The sequence below is a fragment of the Lolium rigidum genome, chromosome 6, assembly GCF_022539505.1.
Source record: "Lolium rigidum isolate FL_2022 chromosome 6, APGP_CSIRO_Lrig_0.1, whole genome shotgun sequence".
In the NCBI taxonomy this organism is placed as follows: domain Eukaryota; kingdom Viridiplantae; phylum Streptophyta; class Magnoliopsida; order Poales; family Poaceae; genus Lolium; species Lolium rigidum.
The window spans coordinates 134,636,804-134,652,233 of record NC_061513.1 but is presented as its reverse complement, the minus strand read 5'-3'; the positions used below and the strand labels follow the sequence as shown (position 1 = coordinate 134,652,233).

General features: G+C 47.8%; 3 protein-coding genes across 3 annotated transcripts; 2 read left to right on the top strand and 1 right to left on the bottom strand.

Annotated features, from left to right (window-relative positions):
* The first annotated feature begins 2,323 nt into the window (after window positions 1-2,323).
* Window positions 2,324-2,659, top strand: LOC124659881. The gene has a single exon (XM_047197697.1). It carries the CDS (start codon window positions 2,324-2,326, stop codon window positions 2,546-2,548), a length of 225 nt encoding a protein of 74 aa, XP_047053653.1. The 3' UTR covers window positions 2,549-2,659.
* Window positions 2,660-5,039: 2,380 nt separating this feature from the next.
* LOC124659983 lies at window positions 5,040-5,264 on the top strand. Its single transcript, XM_047197786.1, has one exon. The coding sequence runs from the start codon at window positions 5,040-5,042 to the stop codon at window positions 5,262-5,264; it is 225 nt and encodes a 74-aa protein (XP_047053742.1).
* Window positions 5,265-11,449: 6,185 nt separating this feature from the next.
* On the bottom strand, window positions 11,450-12,816 carry LOC124668632. The gene is made up of 2 exons (XM_047205738.1): window positions 12,618-12,816; window positions 11,450-11,886 (listed from the first exon to the last, which is right to left on the bottom strand). Exons 1-2 carry the CDS (start codon window positions 12,723-12,725, stop codon window positions 11,602-11,604), a joined length of 393 nt encoding a protein of 130 aa, XP_047061694.1. The 5' UTR covers window positions 12,726-12,816; the 3' UTR covers window positions 11,450-11,601.
* Window positions 12,817-15,430: the final 2,614 nt, after the last annotated feature.

The window sequence follows — 15,430 nt, the reverse complement described above, 5'->3', positions numbered from 1 at the left end:
CAATTGCTTTGGATGTCAAACTCTTGTAAATACCAAACTCTTCCAATTTTTTAATAAAAGTGATATGCAAGTCTTTTGCTAGTTCTGACAAAAAGAGAGCTTTACAGATCAACCTGATTGTCGTCTTTTTTTTTTTTTTGAGGGATGATTGTCGTCTTTTATTGCTGGGCTAACTTGTCGTGACAGTTTGGGCTAGTGTACCTGACCTTAATATGTTATTCTGTTCAACCTCAGCCCAGCCTAGAGGAGAAAATGGGCCTATCCCTGAAAAGTGCTATTGGAGCCTGGGCCCACTCGAACCCTTTAAGAAAACAAAAAAGCATATTTTCAAATCTGAAAACAAGCATGTGGTTTGCGGAATTCTATTTCAACCGCGCTGCCTTAACTGGTCCTCTTGTGTCTCTTACATAGGCGTGTTTTCCCGCAGTGTCCCCCAAATTTCCTTGAGCTCTTTGTTGTCATGATCTTGTTCCTGCGTTCGTCCCGTAGCCTAGGGAGCGGCTTTTTGGGTGACGTTAGGCCTCTCGAAGACACCAGTGATTTCACCCTACGGTCGTTGGTTAACATGGCAGTTTCGTTGGTGACTAGGTTGGTTTCTTTGGTTGGAGGTTGGGAGTTGGCGAAAGCTTTGTAGGTCTTTGGACTCAACCAGCAACGATGACGCTCATGGGCGCCGTTTTCCTTCTTGGAAGCATCGTTTGAATCCCCTTCCTTTGGATTCTGGAGTCATGCTGGGTTCATGCTCGATGTTGATTCCCCGTGGATCGCGGTGTGGGTGTGGTAGAAGTTAGTTGACGAAGACAACTACGACGATGCTTCCGCGCAATAGAAGGCAATGCTCCTTCAACTGGATCAAGCGATCTCCTTTTGTGTAGCGCTTCATTTAGTTTCTTGCTTGTATCTCTTGCTCTTTTGTAGTTTTCTGTTGTTCTGCTCTTTCTATGTAAAAACTGGCATCATTATTCTGTGTGTAAGTTGTAACTCCCAGCCGATCGATGGCTACGATTAATCAAAAGCTAGGCTTGTTTTAAGCATTTTGTCTAAAAAAAAAAGCATGTGGGCAAATCTACATGTCCAGTATGCCCGACACAATCTTTTTCAAAATACATGTTCACACGTTCGCTACACCAAAATGAGAATGTGAGGATCAAAACCGATTCCTTTTCCTTTTTTGGTGCACAATTTTGTGGTTCTTTTGCGCGTAGATAAAAAAATAATGTATTTTGTGCGAAACTTCACATATATGTATTCCCCGATGTCATGGTTTTAGTTCAAACTAAAAACCACAATAATAGAATATGGAACGCAGGGCGTAGATCATATCAACATACACACGCAAATTAAGATTGTTTTAAAACATTTTAAAAGCATTTTTTTTGTAAAGGATTCCAAAGGGCCTAGAGGTTGTGAATGGCCCTATAACGCTCTTTGTTTTTTTGGGAAAGGTACTATGCAAACTCAGGTCTAAACTAGACTTCGTTGGAGCTTAGAGCATCTCCAGTCGCGTCCCCCAAACGATGTCCGGGCAAAGCACCGGATTAGTCGTTTGGGGGACGTCCGGACAAAATTTTCGTTTGGAGAAGGTCCCTTTTCTAGCCACGTCCCCCAAACGCGACCTCCAAACAAAAAGTAAGTGTAAAAGTCGTGTCCGGCATCCCCGGTAGAGACTCTATATACAGGGGATGGGCTAGGGACGCCGAACAACATTTGGAGCACGTCCGGACCGAAGCGACCTTTGGGGCACGCGACTGGGACGTTTTTTTGGCCGGCGTCCTCCAAATCTCTTTAGGGGACGTTTTGGGGGACGCGACTGGAGATGCTCTTAAGTATGATTGAAAGAGAAATGTGGCCGTGACTGTGGAGAAACATGAACGTGGCCGCCGTGAGCGGCAAGCCGCGTGTGCACGTTTGGCACAGCAGGAAGATGCCGAACCGAGAGAGAAACCACAAGCACTATTTTAAGCTTCCGTCCGAAAGAATCCCATTACGTTTGGATGTTCCAGAGACGTCCAAGAAGCGAGCGGAGCACACGTGTGAGCTCACGATTCGCGCTGTGTGCAACGCGGCAGTCAACCCTTGGGCCTAGTCATCACCTGTCTTGTGCACAGCCTCAGCAAAACCGGCTACTAGCGACCCACGTATAGATCCCGTTGCGCCACGCGTCCTGGGGCGATGCCTCTATATATGCACCGACGGCATGATGCCTCAATCAAAAACAGCTACAGACACAAACAAGCCTACGCATCCATCCACCAACACAAATTCGTAAACAGAGGAAATCGTTCGATTGACAGGAAGAGTCTTCAAGCTTCAGCTAGCAGCCATGCCGTTCGTGCCGGGGTGCGTGCAGTGCGGGACCCGGAGCAACCCGTGCCGGTGCAAGGTTCTCGGCCCGACGCTGGGGTTCGTGGCCTTCGTCGCCACCGGCGTCGTGGAGTGGCCGCTGGGCGCGGTGGTGTACCTCTTCCGCCACCACAAGGGCCGCCGCATCATGGGACACCCGGCCAGGGTCGTCTACCCGCGCGTCACCAGGGCGATCCCGATATGATCATCATCAGGCGCGCCACATTCCTGTATACTTACTTGGTCAGCTGCTTGTGTCGTGTGCGTGAGTGATTATTCGATAATAAGGGGTTGTGTGGTTCGTGTTGTAACAGGCTCTGGCCATCTATGTACATGTAATATTCTCTGGTCAATATTACTACTGTTTTCGTCAGATTAGCTTCTCCTGACTCTTGGGAACTACATTCCGAATGCGTGCCGCGCTGCCACTTATCTCATTTCTTACTCGAGAGGAGATTTTGCTCCACGCTTTCATCTTTAGCCGACAAGAAAAAAGAAAAGAAAAATCACTGTTGGAATATACTAAATGCATTAACTAACATAAACAAAATATACTAAATGCATTAACTAACATAAACAGCAGTAGGGCATACAAATAGATCCTATAGGGCATACAAATAGATCCTATGGTTTACGTTGATAAACAGTTATCGATGCAGCAGTAATATTATTGACGAAAATGTAGATAACAGTATGCGGCACCCCTCGATTTGTTTCGTAGATTACCCGTAATGAACAACTTAAGCAGATCGACTTTTCAAAAACCTAATTCATCATCTCCTACAGAGGATCGCAAAGGCGACCGGTTTCGGAGATCTACTATCCCGTTCGTCGGTGCACGTCAACGGACGAACCAGCGTAGGCTACGTTGGTGGCACAAACAAAGAGAGGTGATAAAATAAATGCATTAACTAACATAAATAGAATATACTAAATGCATTAACTAACATAAACAGTAGTACGGCATACAAAATCATATGGTTCACATACCAATCGGTTGTAGATAAAATAGTTATCGACTGATTGGTTGTAGATAAAACAGTTACCGATCCAGCAGTAACATTGTTGACGAGGACGTAGATAACGGTATGTGGCAGCGCTCGATTTGTTTCGTAGATTACTCGTGATGAACAACTTAAGCAGCCACACATGTCGACTTTTCAAAAACCTAATTCATCATCTCCCGCGAAGGATCGCAAAGACGACTGGTTTCGAAGATCCACTATCCCGTTCGTCGTGCACGGGTGGACTAGAATAGACTACGTTGGTGGCACAAGCAAAGAGAGGTGACAAAACCTTAAATTATGCATCATATGTGTTTTGACGGCAGCCGGGCAAGAGATTATATAGGTTCATAAAACTGTAGACAATGTTGGCATGCCACACGTTTCTAGTTATTTTCATGAACAAAAAAGAAAGCAAGTCTCAGCTCGAGGTTCAATCCAGTCAACACGAATGTTGTGTGCGTCGTGTCGGAGCGAGGAGGAGAAAAACGTGTGTATGCATTCTTTTCTCACTCACTTACTGATGAAACAATCCACCTTATAAGGTCTAACGTTCTCTACCACTCTCTTGTGATGTCACCGACTTAGACTCAAACTTACATATACTGCTATACACATGGAATTTAAAATTTATAAAATACTAAAATACTACATAAGCTAAAAGGATCAGCCTATTGGTTTAAACAAGTACTAATAGAAATGCGCTTATATCTGAACGGCTTACCCGTGGCGCATCAGATTTTTGTTCTGCCGCAAGCTAAGGAGTACGTTATTAGGGCATCTCTAATTAGCGATGCATTTCGGACGCGCAAAATGGTTACGTGCGTCCATTTGCGTCGGGCAGCAGACACAAAATTGATCGTTTTTACCGCGCGTTCGTTTGCGCGTGGGGTGCCTTCAGTGAGGCGATGCATTTACGCGTCCACATGAATTAGGATGTTTTAAACAAAAATATAAACATATTCAAAGTAGTCTCAGTTATTACATCCAAATTCTTAAAAGTCTACATGAAAATAAGATGATATTGACATCTACCGCATTGTCTTCATGACCAGCCAATGCCCATGGCTACCGGCGCAATTGACCGAACAAGTTATGGGCGGCGAGGCCGGGCGGCGCAACCGGCAGATGTTTGGGCCCCAAACAGGCGACAAGTGCGCGCCAGAACCTACCCCGACTGAGATCCTGTTCTTTGGCGCGGCGAGGACCCAGCAGACGATGTGTACTGTGGCGGTGCGACGGGACGGCGGGTAGGGCTGGGGTGCTGGTGTCGCATTAGGGCAGCAAAGAATGGGAAAAGCAAAAAAAAATCCGCGTGGTCGATTTCGCTGTCCCTGACGTACGGGATCGGGTAAGAAAAGGAGTGTAGAAGATTCTGGAGAAGTCCAAGAAAGATAGAACACACGTGTAGGCTCCGGATTTGCAGCGGGCTTCTCCTTGGCAACGTGGAACTGAACCACTACGCCGAGTCATCGCCTTCTTTTTGCAACCAAGTTGATAGCGTCCCACGTGGTGACCCAATCGTGGCACGCGCCCTCGCCGTAAGGATCTTATATATAGAGTGGCCGAGGCCTTGACCACATCACAACGATTAACAAGCTGACCATCAGTTTCTTGCATCTATCCATCATCATCATTCGAAGCCAAGTCCAGTGTTCGACAAGCAGAGAGGCTCCCGGTTCTGAAGCATCAATGGCCTTCGTACCGATCTGCGTGCAGTGCGGGACGAGGAGCAACCCGTGCCGGTGTAAGGTAATCGGCCCCACGCTCGGGTTCGTGGCGCTCGTCGTGGCCGGGGTGGTGGAGTGGCCGCTGGGCGCGGCCGTGTTCCTGTTCCGCCGCCGCAAGGGCCGCCGCATCATGGGCCACCCAGCCGGGGTCGTCTACCCGCGCGTCAACGGAGCAATCCCCATCTAATCAGCCGCCGCCTTCTGAATACTCGTCGGCGGTGACGCCGTTCGCCTGATCGAATCGGCTTGTCAGGCTGTGTCATGAGATGGATTTAGGACGTTCTCTCAATGTGGGATTATGTGTTCAATAAAAGCGTGGTTTGTGTTGTACTAGAAACTTGCAAAGCTTTGCGGTGGCTGTACACAGAGTTTTTCATCGATGTAAAGCAACTGCATTACTAGTATTTTGCTTGGCAATGTATTTTCCCTCTTCTCTTTTTCAGCTAATAAGAATGTACTACGTAACTAAACAGAACTGAGAAAGGTATACATGAGCATTGCATAGACAATTTCGTCTAGTATGCTGCGAGTTAGTAGTTGAGAACTCGTTTATGATTGATGAAAATCTGAGTACTAACAAATAAATAATAATCAAACTATTTAGCCTCCTGTCTATGTTGCGAGTTGCTACTCCTTCTTAGCAATCAGGATATGCAGAGGCCCCTCCACACACATGTCCACGCCGAAGTAGCGGAACGGCTTCTCCCTGAAGGCCCAGATCTCGACGACGTCGTCCAGCTTGAAGCCGCACTGCTCGACGACGAAGTTCCTGTACCCATCTCCATGGATGACCGTGCTGCGGCTGCTCTCCCACTGCTTCAGCTTCATCTGCTTCCTGCGGCCGTCGGCGTCCACCACCACCACGGGAAGCCCGATGTGCTTCTTCCCGGCCTTCTTCGTCCTGTCCCCGCCCTCCTCCCCTTTGATCCGCGCCTGCTTCGGCGGCCTCGGCCTGGGGCCATCATCGTGCAGCAGGTCGGCGGACTTGAGTTCGGCGTCGGAGATCATCCCCATGAGAGTGTGCTGCACGCCGTCGTTCGGGAGGCGGAAGCGGTTCTGCCGCTTGTCCAGGTCGGTGTCGGTCACGGTCTTCTCGCCGATGAAGCGCACCTCCATGTCGACCCGAATCCCCAGCTGCCGGAACAGTCTCGTGCGGATCCACGACGGCTCGGCCCGGCCGGGCGCGGCGGCCGCGAGCGGGACGGCATCGATTGGCGGGGCCGCCATGAACGGGACCAAAGCGCCGGCATTCGCCGAGATGTTGGTCTTCCGCTGGGCGTGTTGCGCCGCGGTAGCATGGTCGTAGATGGCCAGCGGCAGCGTGAGCGCGTGAGGCCGCTTGCGGCCGGCGTAGCAGGGCGGCGCCATCTCGGGGTTGGTTGTTGTTTCGACGATCGTCGCCATGTCAGGGGTTCCCGTCGTGCAATTCGTCTCGTCTAAGCTGTGATTCCTCTTCTCGTATTGCATTGGCCAATAGCCCATGTGCGCATTGCTATATACTCCCAGGATGAACAACTGAGCAAACCGAGTCGAACTTGGTAAACGAGTCGCTGCCGGATGCGGGTCTGACAGGAGACATGGTATTGTTACATGCATTAAGCGCTGAGAATCAGAGTCGGGTTAGAGCATAGAACTCGTGGCTGTCTTCCCTGCTGTTGATGTTGAAGAGTCCGCCGCCGCAGGAACCCACCGGATCGGGACTCTGGCGGATGAGGGGCGGCATGCCACATGCCTCCTGTGTGGCCGCTGATGCAGAGGGGACATCGGAGATCGAGTTAGGAAGAATGTCCATCATGGGCTATTGTGCTAACTTTTATCTGCCTGGCTGTGGTATATGACCCATAAAGAATACGCGTTCGTTGTACAATGCAGATTCCGCGATGAGATCATGATTCATGACTCGTGAGAGTAACTTTATGCCCACGGCATGTCAGTCCCAATCTACTCAAATTCTAATTTCGACCCAATCTAAGAAAAGAAAAGGCTCCAATCAAGATAACAAAAGAAAAAAATCCTCTCTCCTCTTGATCAACAAAAGAAATCACCCAAGATTCTCACGTAATATAAAAATTGAATCAGTCCCACCTGTCGTGTTCTGTTCTGGTCCATTGGAGGATCTTCTCCACCTCGCAAGCTTCGCCTCTCCCAAGTAGTGTAGTCCCCGGCGGTAGTAGAAGCGGCGGTTCCTAGAGGCAGTCAGTCGCCGGCGTTGAGAAGGACTCGGTCACGTTTCCATGATCCTATATGAGGTGTTCTTTGAAAAAATTGTAGAGCCTAGTAGTTTTACCTTTCTATCGACAAATGTTCACCCACCGCCGAAGTAATGCAAGTCAAGGTCCCTCGGGGCCTTTACGTTAAAAAAGACATGTTAAAATCTGCCGTTGCTCTTCAACAATTAGATAAAGACTAACTCTCACGTCGACGTGTTTGATAGGCTGCAGCCTTTTCGTGGCCCAACTGAGTAGTGCTTCGGTGGACAATGCAGTGCAAATAGAGGCACCTCACCATGCATAGGCGAAGCCAGATCAGTACATGAGTATACAAATGTACACCGATTATTTTATGGCAGCAGCTTGTATACCCTATGTCTAACTTAAATACAAAGCAATATACATCAAATAAATATGAGTAAAAATGTAACTTCAGGTGTACTATGTACACCCATTATTGGTACGTTCTCTCCGCCCCTTGTACCATATTTTGCAGCCCGTTTGGTAGCCTATCAAGCCGGTAAATACAAGGAGCGGACCTTATGGCGCCCGCACCTAATCCGCTCTGTCTAAACCTGTTGGAGATTCGGGCTCGCCATTTTTGCAAAAAGAACCCTCCACTTTTATCATATTACTACGTGGTTCTGGCAGATCTCGGTATAAGTATCCCAAATCCGGAGGAAACCCTAACCTACACCAAAAAAATCCCCGTCCGGCCGCCGCAGTGGCCTTCGCCTCGTCGCCGTCCCCCGCGCATGCAGCGGCGCCGCCTCGATGCCGGCCCTCACACGGGATCTCCGGCGCGGGAGACGCCACCTCGACGCCCTGTGGCCGCCGGTCCGGCCGTCCCATGGCGGCCTCCCCGGTGCATGGCCTCGCCGCCCCGCTCCAACGAGATCCCGCAGATCCTGGCTTTCCCCGGCGAGATCCCGGCGGCCTCCCCGGTGCATGGCCTCGCCGCCCCGCTCCAACGACCCTCCGCAGATCCTGGCTTTCCCCGGCGAGATCCCGGCGGCCGGATCTTCATAGGATCCCCGTAGGATCTGTTTTCTTCTTTTGATTTTCTTTTTCTTCCTCTTTTGCTCTGTAGCCGGATCTTCATAGGATCCTGGATCTTTTTTCCTCTTTTGCTCTGTATAGGATCTTTGTATGATCTTGTTAGGATCTGTGTCGAATCTACTGGATCCGCGGTTGTTAGTATCATGTATGAGGCAAATGGATCCAATTCCTGTTTTTGATGGATCTTGTAGATTTTTTCAAAGATACCTTTTTATTTGTGTTCGATATTCATGCCAAATATGGTTTTTTTACAAGATCTATGAAGAAATTCATAGAGATCTGAGGTTGAAATAAAGAGATCTGTGGTTGAAAAATGTTACTTATAATTGCAAAAATGGATACACTGCAATTTTATGAAGAACTTTAGAACCAGAAAAGTGGATCCACATTGGCTTCTCTGAAGAACTTAATAAGCAGCAAGGACGACGTAATAAGAATCTGATAAAATCCAGGGTCTTTTTTGCAAAGAACAAGTCACCAATCTTGACGCAATTTGCTGAAATAGACGATGTGAGATAAGGGCCGGGCGCCATAAGGTCCTGGCAAAATCCGCACCCAGCATGGGTTGAAGCACTTTGTGTAGCCCGTTTGGTGGATTACATGCAAGCACTTTTGATATGGGTAATGCAAACTTGTCCGTTTGGTTGCATCTGACCCATGTGTCTATTAACCACATCCTCCAATGATGACCTTACCACCACAATCACACATATATAGCAGATAAGACGTACTAGAGTAGATAGTTTACAAGAACTTCATCATCACGACCCTAACTACTATGAATTAAGTTTTTTTTTGAGAAACACGAGTACAAACGCAGGCGCTCACATACACGCGCATACACTCACCCCTATGAACGCACACACGCACACCCTACCCCTATGAGCACCTCCGGAAGACCGAACCGGCGGATTGGATCTTGAAATTGACGAAGTCACCACGAGGCGCCTCGTCGTCGACGGGAACGTCGCCTCCCACTGAAAGAATATTCCGCCTTTATGAGACACACAGATGTCAAACCTGGGGTTTGAACTCTGGTGGGCTGGGGGTACAACCACCCTCCTAACCACCCAACCTGAGGTTGGTTCTCCTACTATGAATTAAGTTGTGTGCTAACATGTCATCATCACGACCCTATCTACTACGAATGAAGTATCAGTACACAAACGAGTTCATCATGAGGGGTAGGGGTTCTTCTTCTCAGATGGTGGTGTGACCTTTGATCCCATATTGCCTCTGCCCACTCCGTCCTCTTGTTCTTCCAAGTTGCGTCGTGATCGAGTTGATTCAACACCGTGTCCAACGTCAATGTAATCTGGCCGAAATCTTCCTCATCTAGTACATGGTTATCTAGGCCATAACCTAATATCCAGTTGTATATAATACAACATGCAAGCACAAGCTTTACCTAGGTGCGGTAAGGGCGGACAAGCTTCTGATCAAGGATCTTGAATCTGTTCTTCAAAAAAAAAGAATGCTCTCAATGGTGACCCTCAGGCTTGAGTATCGTAGACTGAACAAATCCTTGGTATTTTTCAGCAAGGTGCTGAACTCGTTGAGATGGTACCTTGTCGATCTCAAGGGAGGAAGAATCCTAGGGTGACAACCACAACCAACATCACCAAGGTAGAATTTTCCTGGAGGGATATGGATACCATCAGGTCTAGACATGACGTCCGCAAGGATGTTTGAGTCATGTGCAAATCCTTCCCAACCAACAAGCACGTATGTGAACTTCATGTCAAAGTCAACAGCAGCAAGCAGATTCTGGCTTGTGTAGTTCTTCATCCCCTGTAAGCTGCAGCCTCTGCTCTCGAAACTCTGGTAGTGATGTGAGTACCCATCAATAGCACCAATACAATCCTGCAAGATGAACAAATTGTAGTCATATTTTTAGACCATTTTTAGAGTTATGAAACAATGAGAATAATTGTAGAAGTGTTCACCTTAAAATAGCATCCACCGAAAGTTGTTTAGTATCTTTGGAGGAGTTTGGCTTGATAGAGGTTTGATCATCTCATCTCTAAGCTCCCCAATTGCATACAACATCCGGGAGAAATAACGAGATATTGTCTCCATGGATCTTCTAAATGTATTATGGAGGGCTCAAAACCTCTGTTTATGACCTATCACATGAAGGAACATAGCCGCATGTTCTTCCACGGAGGTATGGATACTATCCTCAAACAATCCACTTCCCCTTAGCCTTTTCACTAGTTCAAAGAATGGTGCTCTTTTCATTCGGAGCATTTGGAGAGCCTCTGCATCGTTTTAGTTGTAGATATAGTTCGGGTTAGCTACCCTCTCCTGATATCGGGCCAAGATAGGCCCTAACACGAGCCGCGGATAAGCAGCACGCCTAACAGCTCTCTTGTGCAACATCAAGATCTAGGCATAAATGACAAATACTAGTGCCGCTCCTGATGGATGAGTGCCATGCTATCGACCTAATATAATTGACCGGTTCTAGCATCAGTACCATCTAAATCGAGACGACATGGAGAAGGGGACAGCGAGGAGACTCGTTTACCTCTATCATAGATAAGTAGGGAGTACAAGCCGGGGTGATGAAGTGAGGGTGATCCGCATCTCAGCGGCCTGTCACAAGACCGCTGCCGGCCGGAGTAGAAGAAATCGCCGGGGAACGCAGATCCGCTTCTAAGCCGCCGCCCAAGTCCGTTGCCGGATTTGGACAAATCGATGGGGAGCGTAGATCCGCGTAACAGCGGCCTACCACCGCCACAGGTGCCGAATAAGGGAAAAAATGAATTTTGGGTTAGGGTTCCAAGCAGAGAGGTTAAAAAAGGGGGAAGCTAGGGGTATGCATGGTGGTAAACATGGCAAGGAATGTCACGTTTCCCGCCTTCCCGGTCATAGCTGCCGCGCGCCCGCTTTTGCATTGCCCCGATATGGCTCGACAAAAACGGTTGATTCGGGCGTTGTCGTCGGGCCTGCTTCAGCGCTGCTCATCGCGCTTGTGGGAGACGGAGGCCTCATGCGACCAACCAATCGTTTCGATTTCGTACCAAGCAGCCTGTTTAGAGGGTCTGCAGGCTACCAAACACATCCTAAGGTTTTATATGTATATACACTTTGTATAACGAACGAATAGAAACATGAAGAATCTGTATACATAATGAAAATCGAGAACAATGCAGCAGATAGACAGGAAACTTCTTTGGCCGGGCTTCTTAATTTCAAGGGTTACTATTACATTCAGGATAGTGACCACTGAGCAACAACATAAATTTCACATTATGCCTTGATGTAAGCATCAACCAAAGCAGGAGGGATCAGCAAGTTCGCCACAGACTCGTTGTCGCCCGTGTCCTCATTTTTCACCTTTGGGCCCAACGCCTTCTCCCGTGTCTTCTCCAGCTTCTCCATTACTTTCCTCTTGTTCTCTTGCCTCGATGTTCTAGCTTCTGCACGATCAACCACCAGGAAAGTCGCCAAGAAGGCAGCCGAAATGTATGCCAGGGTACCTCTACGGGATGTCCTGCTAGTGCTTGTTAGGCTTGGTCCATGGACATCCGTTGACTGCAGGAGGAAGGGCTACACTGCTTAGTAACTGGGGCGTTAGTGCCCCGATCGAGGCTGTAAGGATTATTAACTGACGCGTGAAACTAAAACCTTTAACATGTTAAGTCGGAGTACAAGAGGAAGATGACTGTATGAATCATTCATGCTGTGGAGTTAGTTCGTCAGTACTGAAATTATATCCACGGTGTCACCTGTTATTTTGTTTCTGAAACTGAACTTGACAGAGTTCAGAAAACAAGAGGGTTGGCAAGACAGAATTGCAGAAGAGGCAGATCAAACATGAAGAATTTTTTTTGTCCTATGATCTCCTGAACAGACTGAAAAAGTTGAATGACTGAATCCTCACGAACACATCGACAGCCGGCAGTTGCTGGATCTACTAAATTTACCAGGTAACTTATTCTAAGACAAACATGATTCAGTATTTGGCCCACCATTTCTGCGAGCAAAAGTACACTTCTAGGATGTTCCATCATTTTTCTCACTCTAAATCACGCAGCTCTTATCCCTAATCTGATATTTTCGGAGAGGAGTGTGCTTTTCTGGTTATGGAATTTGTACGTCATGCTTCTAATTACTACTGTATGCATTTACAGAAAAATCTAAGAGCTTCGATCACCCGATCTACCAACAGGCTGGTGCTATCCAATCTATCATCCAGAACAATTCGATGTGTTCATGTAGAAAAATTCTCGAGAACCACAAACTGAATTCCCAAAATTTCTTACCTTAGTATGTTTGCAGCTAACAGTACACACCGGTGTCCTTCTGCCCGTGCAGCCGATTCTAGGAGGAAGGCCAAGGATCGGTGGGGGCAGCTGCAGAGAGATGGCCATTGTGTCGTTGCTAGATGAGAACCGAGAAGCTGGTGCTGGTACCGGTGGTAGTGCCGTGGAAGACAAGTGCTTCCTCTGTACCTTTCTTGACTCTTCTAAACTGTTCCCTAGTGGACAAAAGCACTTAGAAATTGGGCGCTGCGATTTCCTTTCACCGAAAACGAGTAAGAATACACGTGCGCGCATCTTAAAGTGAGTTCTGCTAATTTAACTCTCATTTTTACAAAGAAGGCAAAAAAAAACTTGCCCTTTTATTAACTAAAAAGTTAGCCGATTAATTAGCGGAAATCGGAAGAAAACTGGTACAAACACCATAGCCAAAAAATCAAGGTACACTATCATCCTGAGGGCACACAACCACCTTGGCAAACAACGCAAACATCACACACCGCTGAAAACGGGGATCAATGTCGAGGTTGCCTATCAAGATCATCATCATAACTTTTCGGCGACTCCAACTTCATCGAAGAGCGACTACCTAGAAAGATGACTCTTCTCGTAGTAGATAGTCCAATTCTAAAGACGAGCTCCGAAGAGGAGACTTAAGGCGATGAATCCCTCGCACGTCATTGCCACCACATGCGACCCAAAGCGGCGACTCTGACTTCACAGTAGGGGAAGTCTAAGAGAAAGATACGTCGGAACAAGAAGTCGATTAGCAAGGTCTTGCCACAACAAAACCATCACTCATCACGGATGTCATTGCCGCACTATGCACATGTGGAGCTGAGCACCCACCACCAAGGCCATCCATTGGTCTTGCAATTCGAAATCGCCGAGGTTTTGGATTTCGTTTTACGATTTTTACCGCGCCCTGGACGAGATGGGCGAAATTCAGTATTTCGGAAAAGTTCAGAAACTTTCAAATGAAAAGCACAAACCAAAATTTGAAATCTGCAATGAAATTGAACCGAAAATTAGATGAGAAATGGCTGAGTTGTGTGCTGACGACGACGGAGTTAGAAAGGATAAGGAGCAGCCTATCGTGGGCTATGGTCAAATGGGCTTTAAATTCAAAGAGAGCCCAAAACATTTGTCCGGTAGATAGACTTACTGGCCCTGACAAAATGGACGAATTTCGTCTGGAATTAGAATTTTCCGGACAAAATCGGGTAGGACTAGGCAGGCAGAGACCAACCTCTGCGAAGGTCCGCGCAACGTCCGAGCCGTCGACACGTGGCGGAGTCCCGCGAAGACGCGACCACGCGCGCGCGAACCAGGCAGGTACGCCCGCCCGTACAGGGCCGTGCGACGCGGCCACGCATGTACAGCCAGGAAGTACGCCCGCCGTACGTGGCCCTTTCGGCGCGGCCACGCATGTACATGCAGCCAACATAAGTACGCCTGCGCGTGCCAGGGCAAAGCAAATACGCACCATCTCACGCACCTAGCTACATGCAAAATCCTAGTACAACTATGTAAATTCGAGTGCAACAAAAGTAGGAGTTGTGCATGCGACACGCGAGTACGATTATGTACAACACACGAGACACTTAAACACACGCAGCGAAGTACAAGTACAATTACGTACATGAGCAGGTACAATTGCGCACATGAGCAGGATCAGTCGCACAACGAGCAAATACATGTACAGAAGTACAGTCACGTATACGTGCAGGTACAATCACGCACATAAGCAGGTACAGTCATGCACACGAGCAAGTACATGTACAGAAATACAGTCGCACACACGAGCGAGTAGAGTCGCGCACACGAGTAAGTACAGGTAACACATGGACGAGTACAGCTACCGAGTAAAAGGGAAAAACTACACCAAACACACTAAAAACAGAAGTACTTATCAGTTGAAACACGAGTACATATAGGTACACACCATAGGTACAATCATACTACTATTGGAAGTACGAAAAAAAAGTATCTCCAAACCTATCAATATGGAATCTAGTTTTGAAGATCTCGACGCGAGGATCTCAAAAGTGAAAACGGTTCGCAATTTGAACTTACGGTTCTCAAGATATTTCATTTTGAAAAAACGAATATAGAAGAAAAAGGGAAAAACTGACACAACCCGCTCTTCTCTCTCCTCCCGATCTCCACCTCGCTCCCCTTGCGACACGTGGCAAGCAGGGAGACCACTTTCTATGAATTTTCTGGCACCACAGCACGCCACTTGTCGCGTCCGGAGCGAGTTGTCTTCCCTTCGCGAAGGTCGGCCTTTTTCTAGAGTTTTCGGACAAAATCCAATACCTTGAAAATCGCCGCCTTGCCTTTTTCCACAGAGTAGCTATTCATGACGCGTGTGTGCCAGAGCTTTATTTCTCCAAGATTAAAAAAAAAGAAGAGCTTTATTTATTTCTCCAAATAAATCCCCGCTTTCGAAATGTAACAACTTGTCCGCTAAACTTTCAACCTCTTCTGCCCAATCGACTGCTCGGTCGTCCATTTCGAAATACCGTTCCTGAATTTCTTCATGTGAGATCCGAGGTGTCAAACGGTACACTGATCTACAAGAGGATAGCTCCCATATTAATAGCCTTCGTAAACCCCATTCAGTACAATCTACTCCATTGGCACCCACCCCGCCTAGCAATCGAAGAATCATCACGCCATGTTCGATACCATGGCCTTCCTCCTCTCCTCCATCGCCCACCGGCTGAGGCTCCGCCGCCGGAACAAGAGGATCACGTCCTCTCCCGCCACTCGGCGACTACCGTTCTTCTCCTGCGGCGGCGTCGACGCCTTCA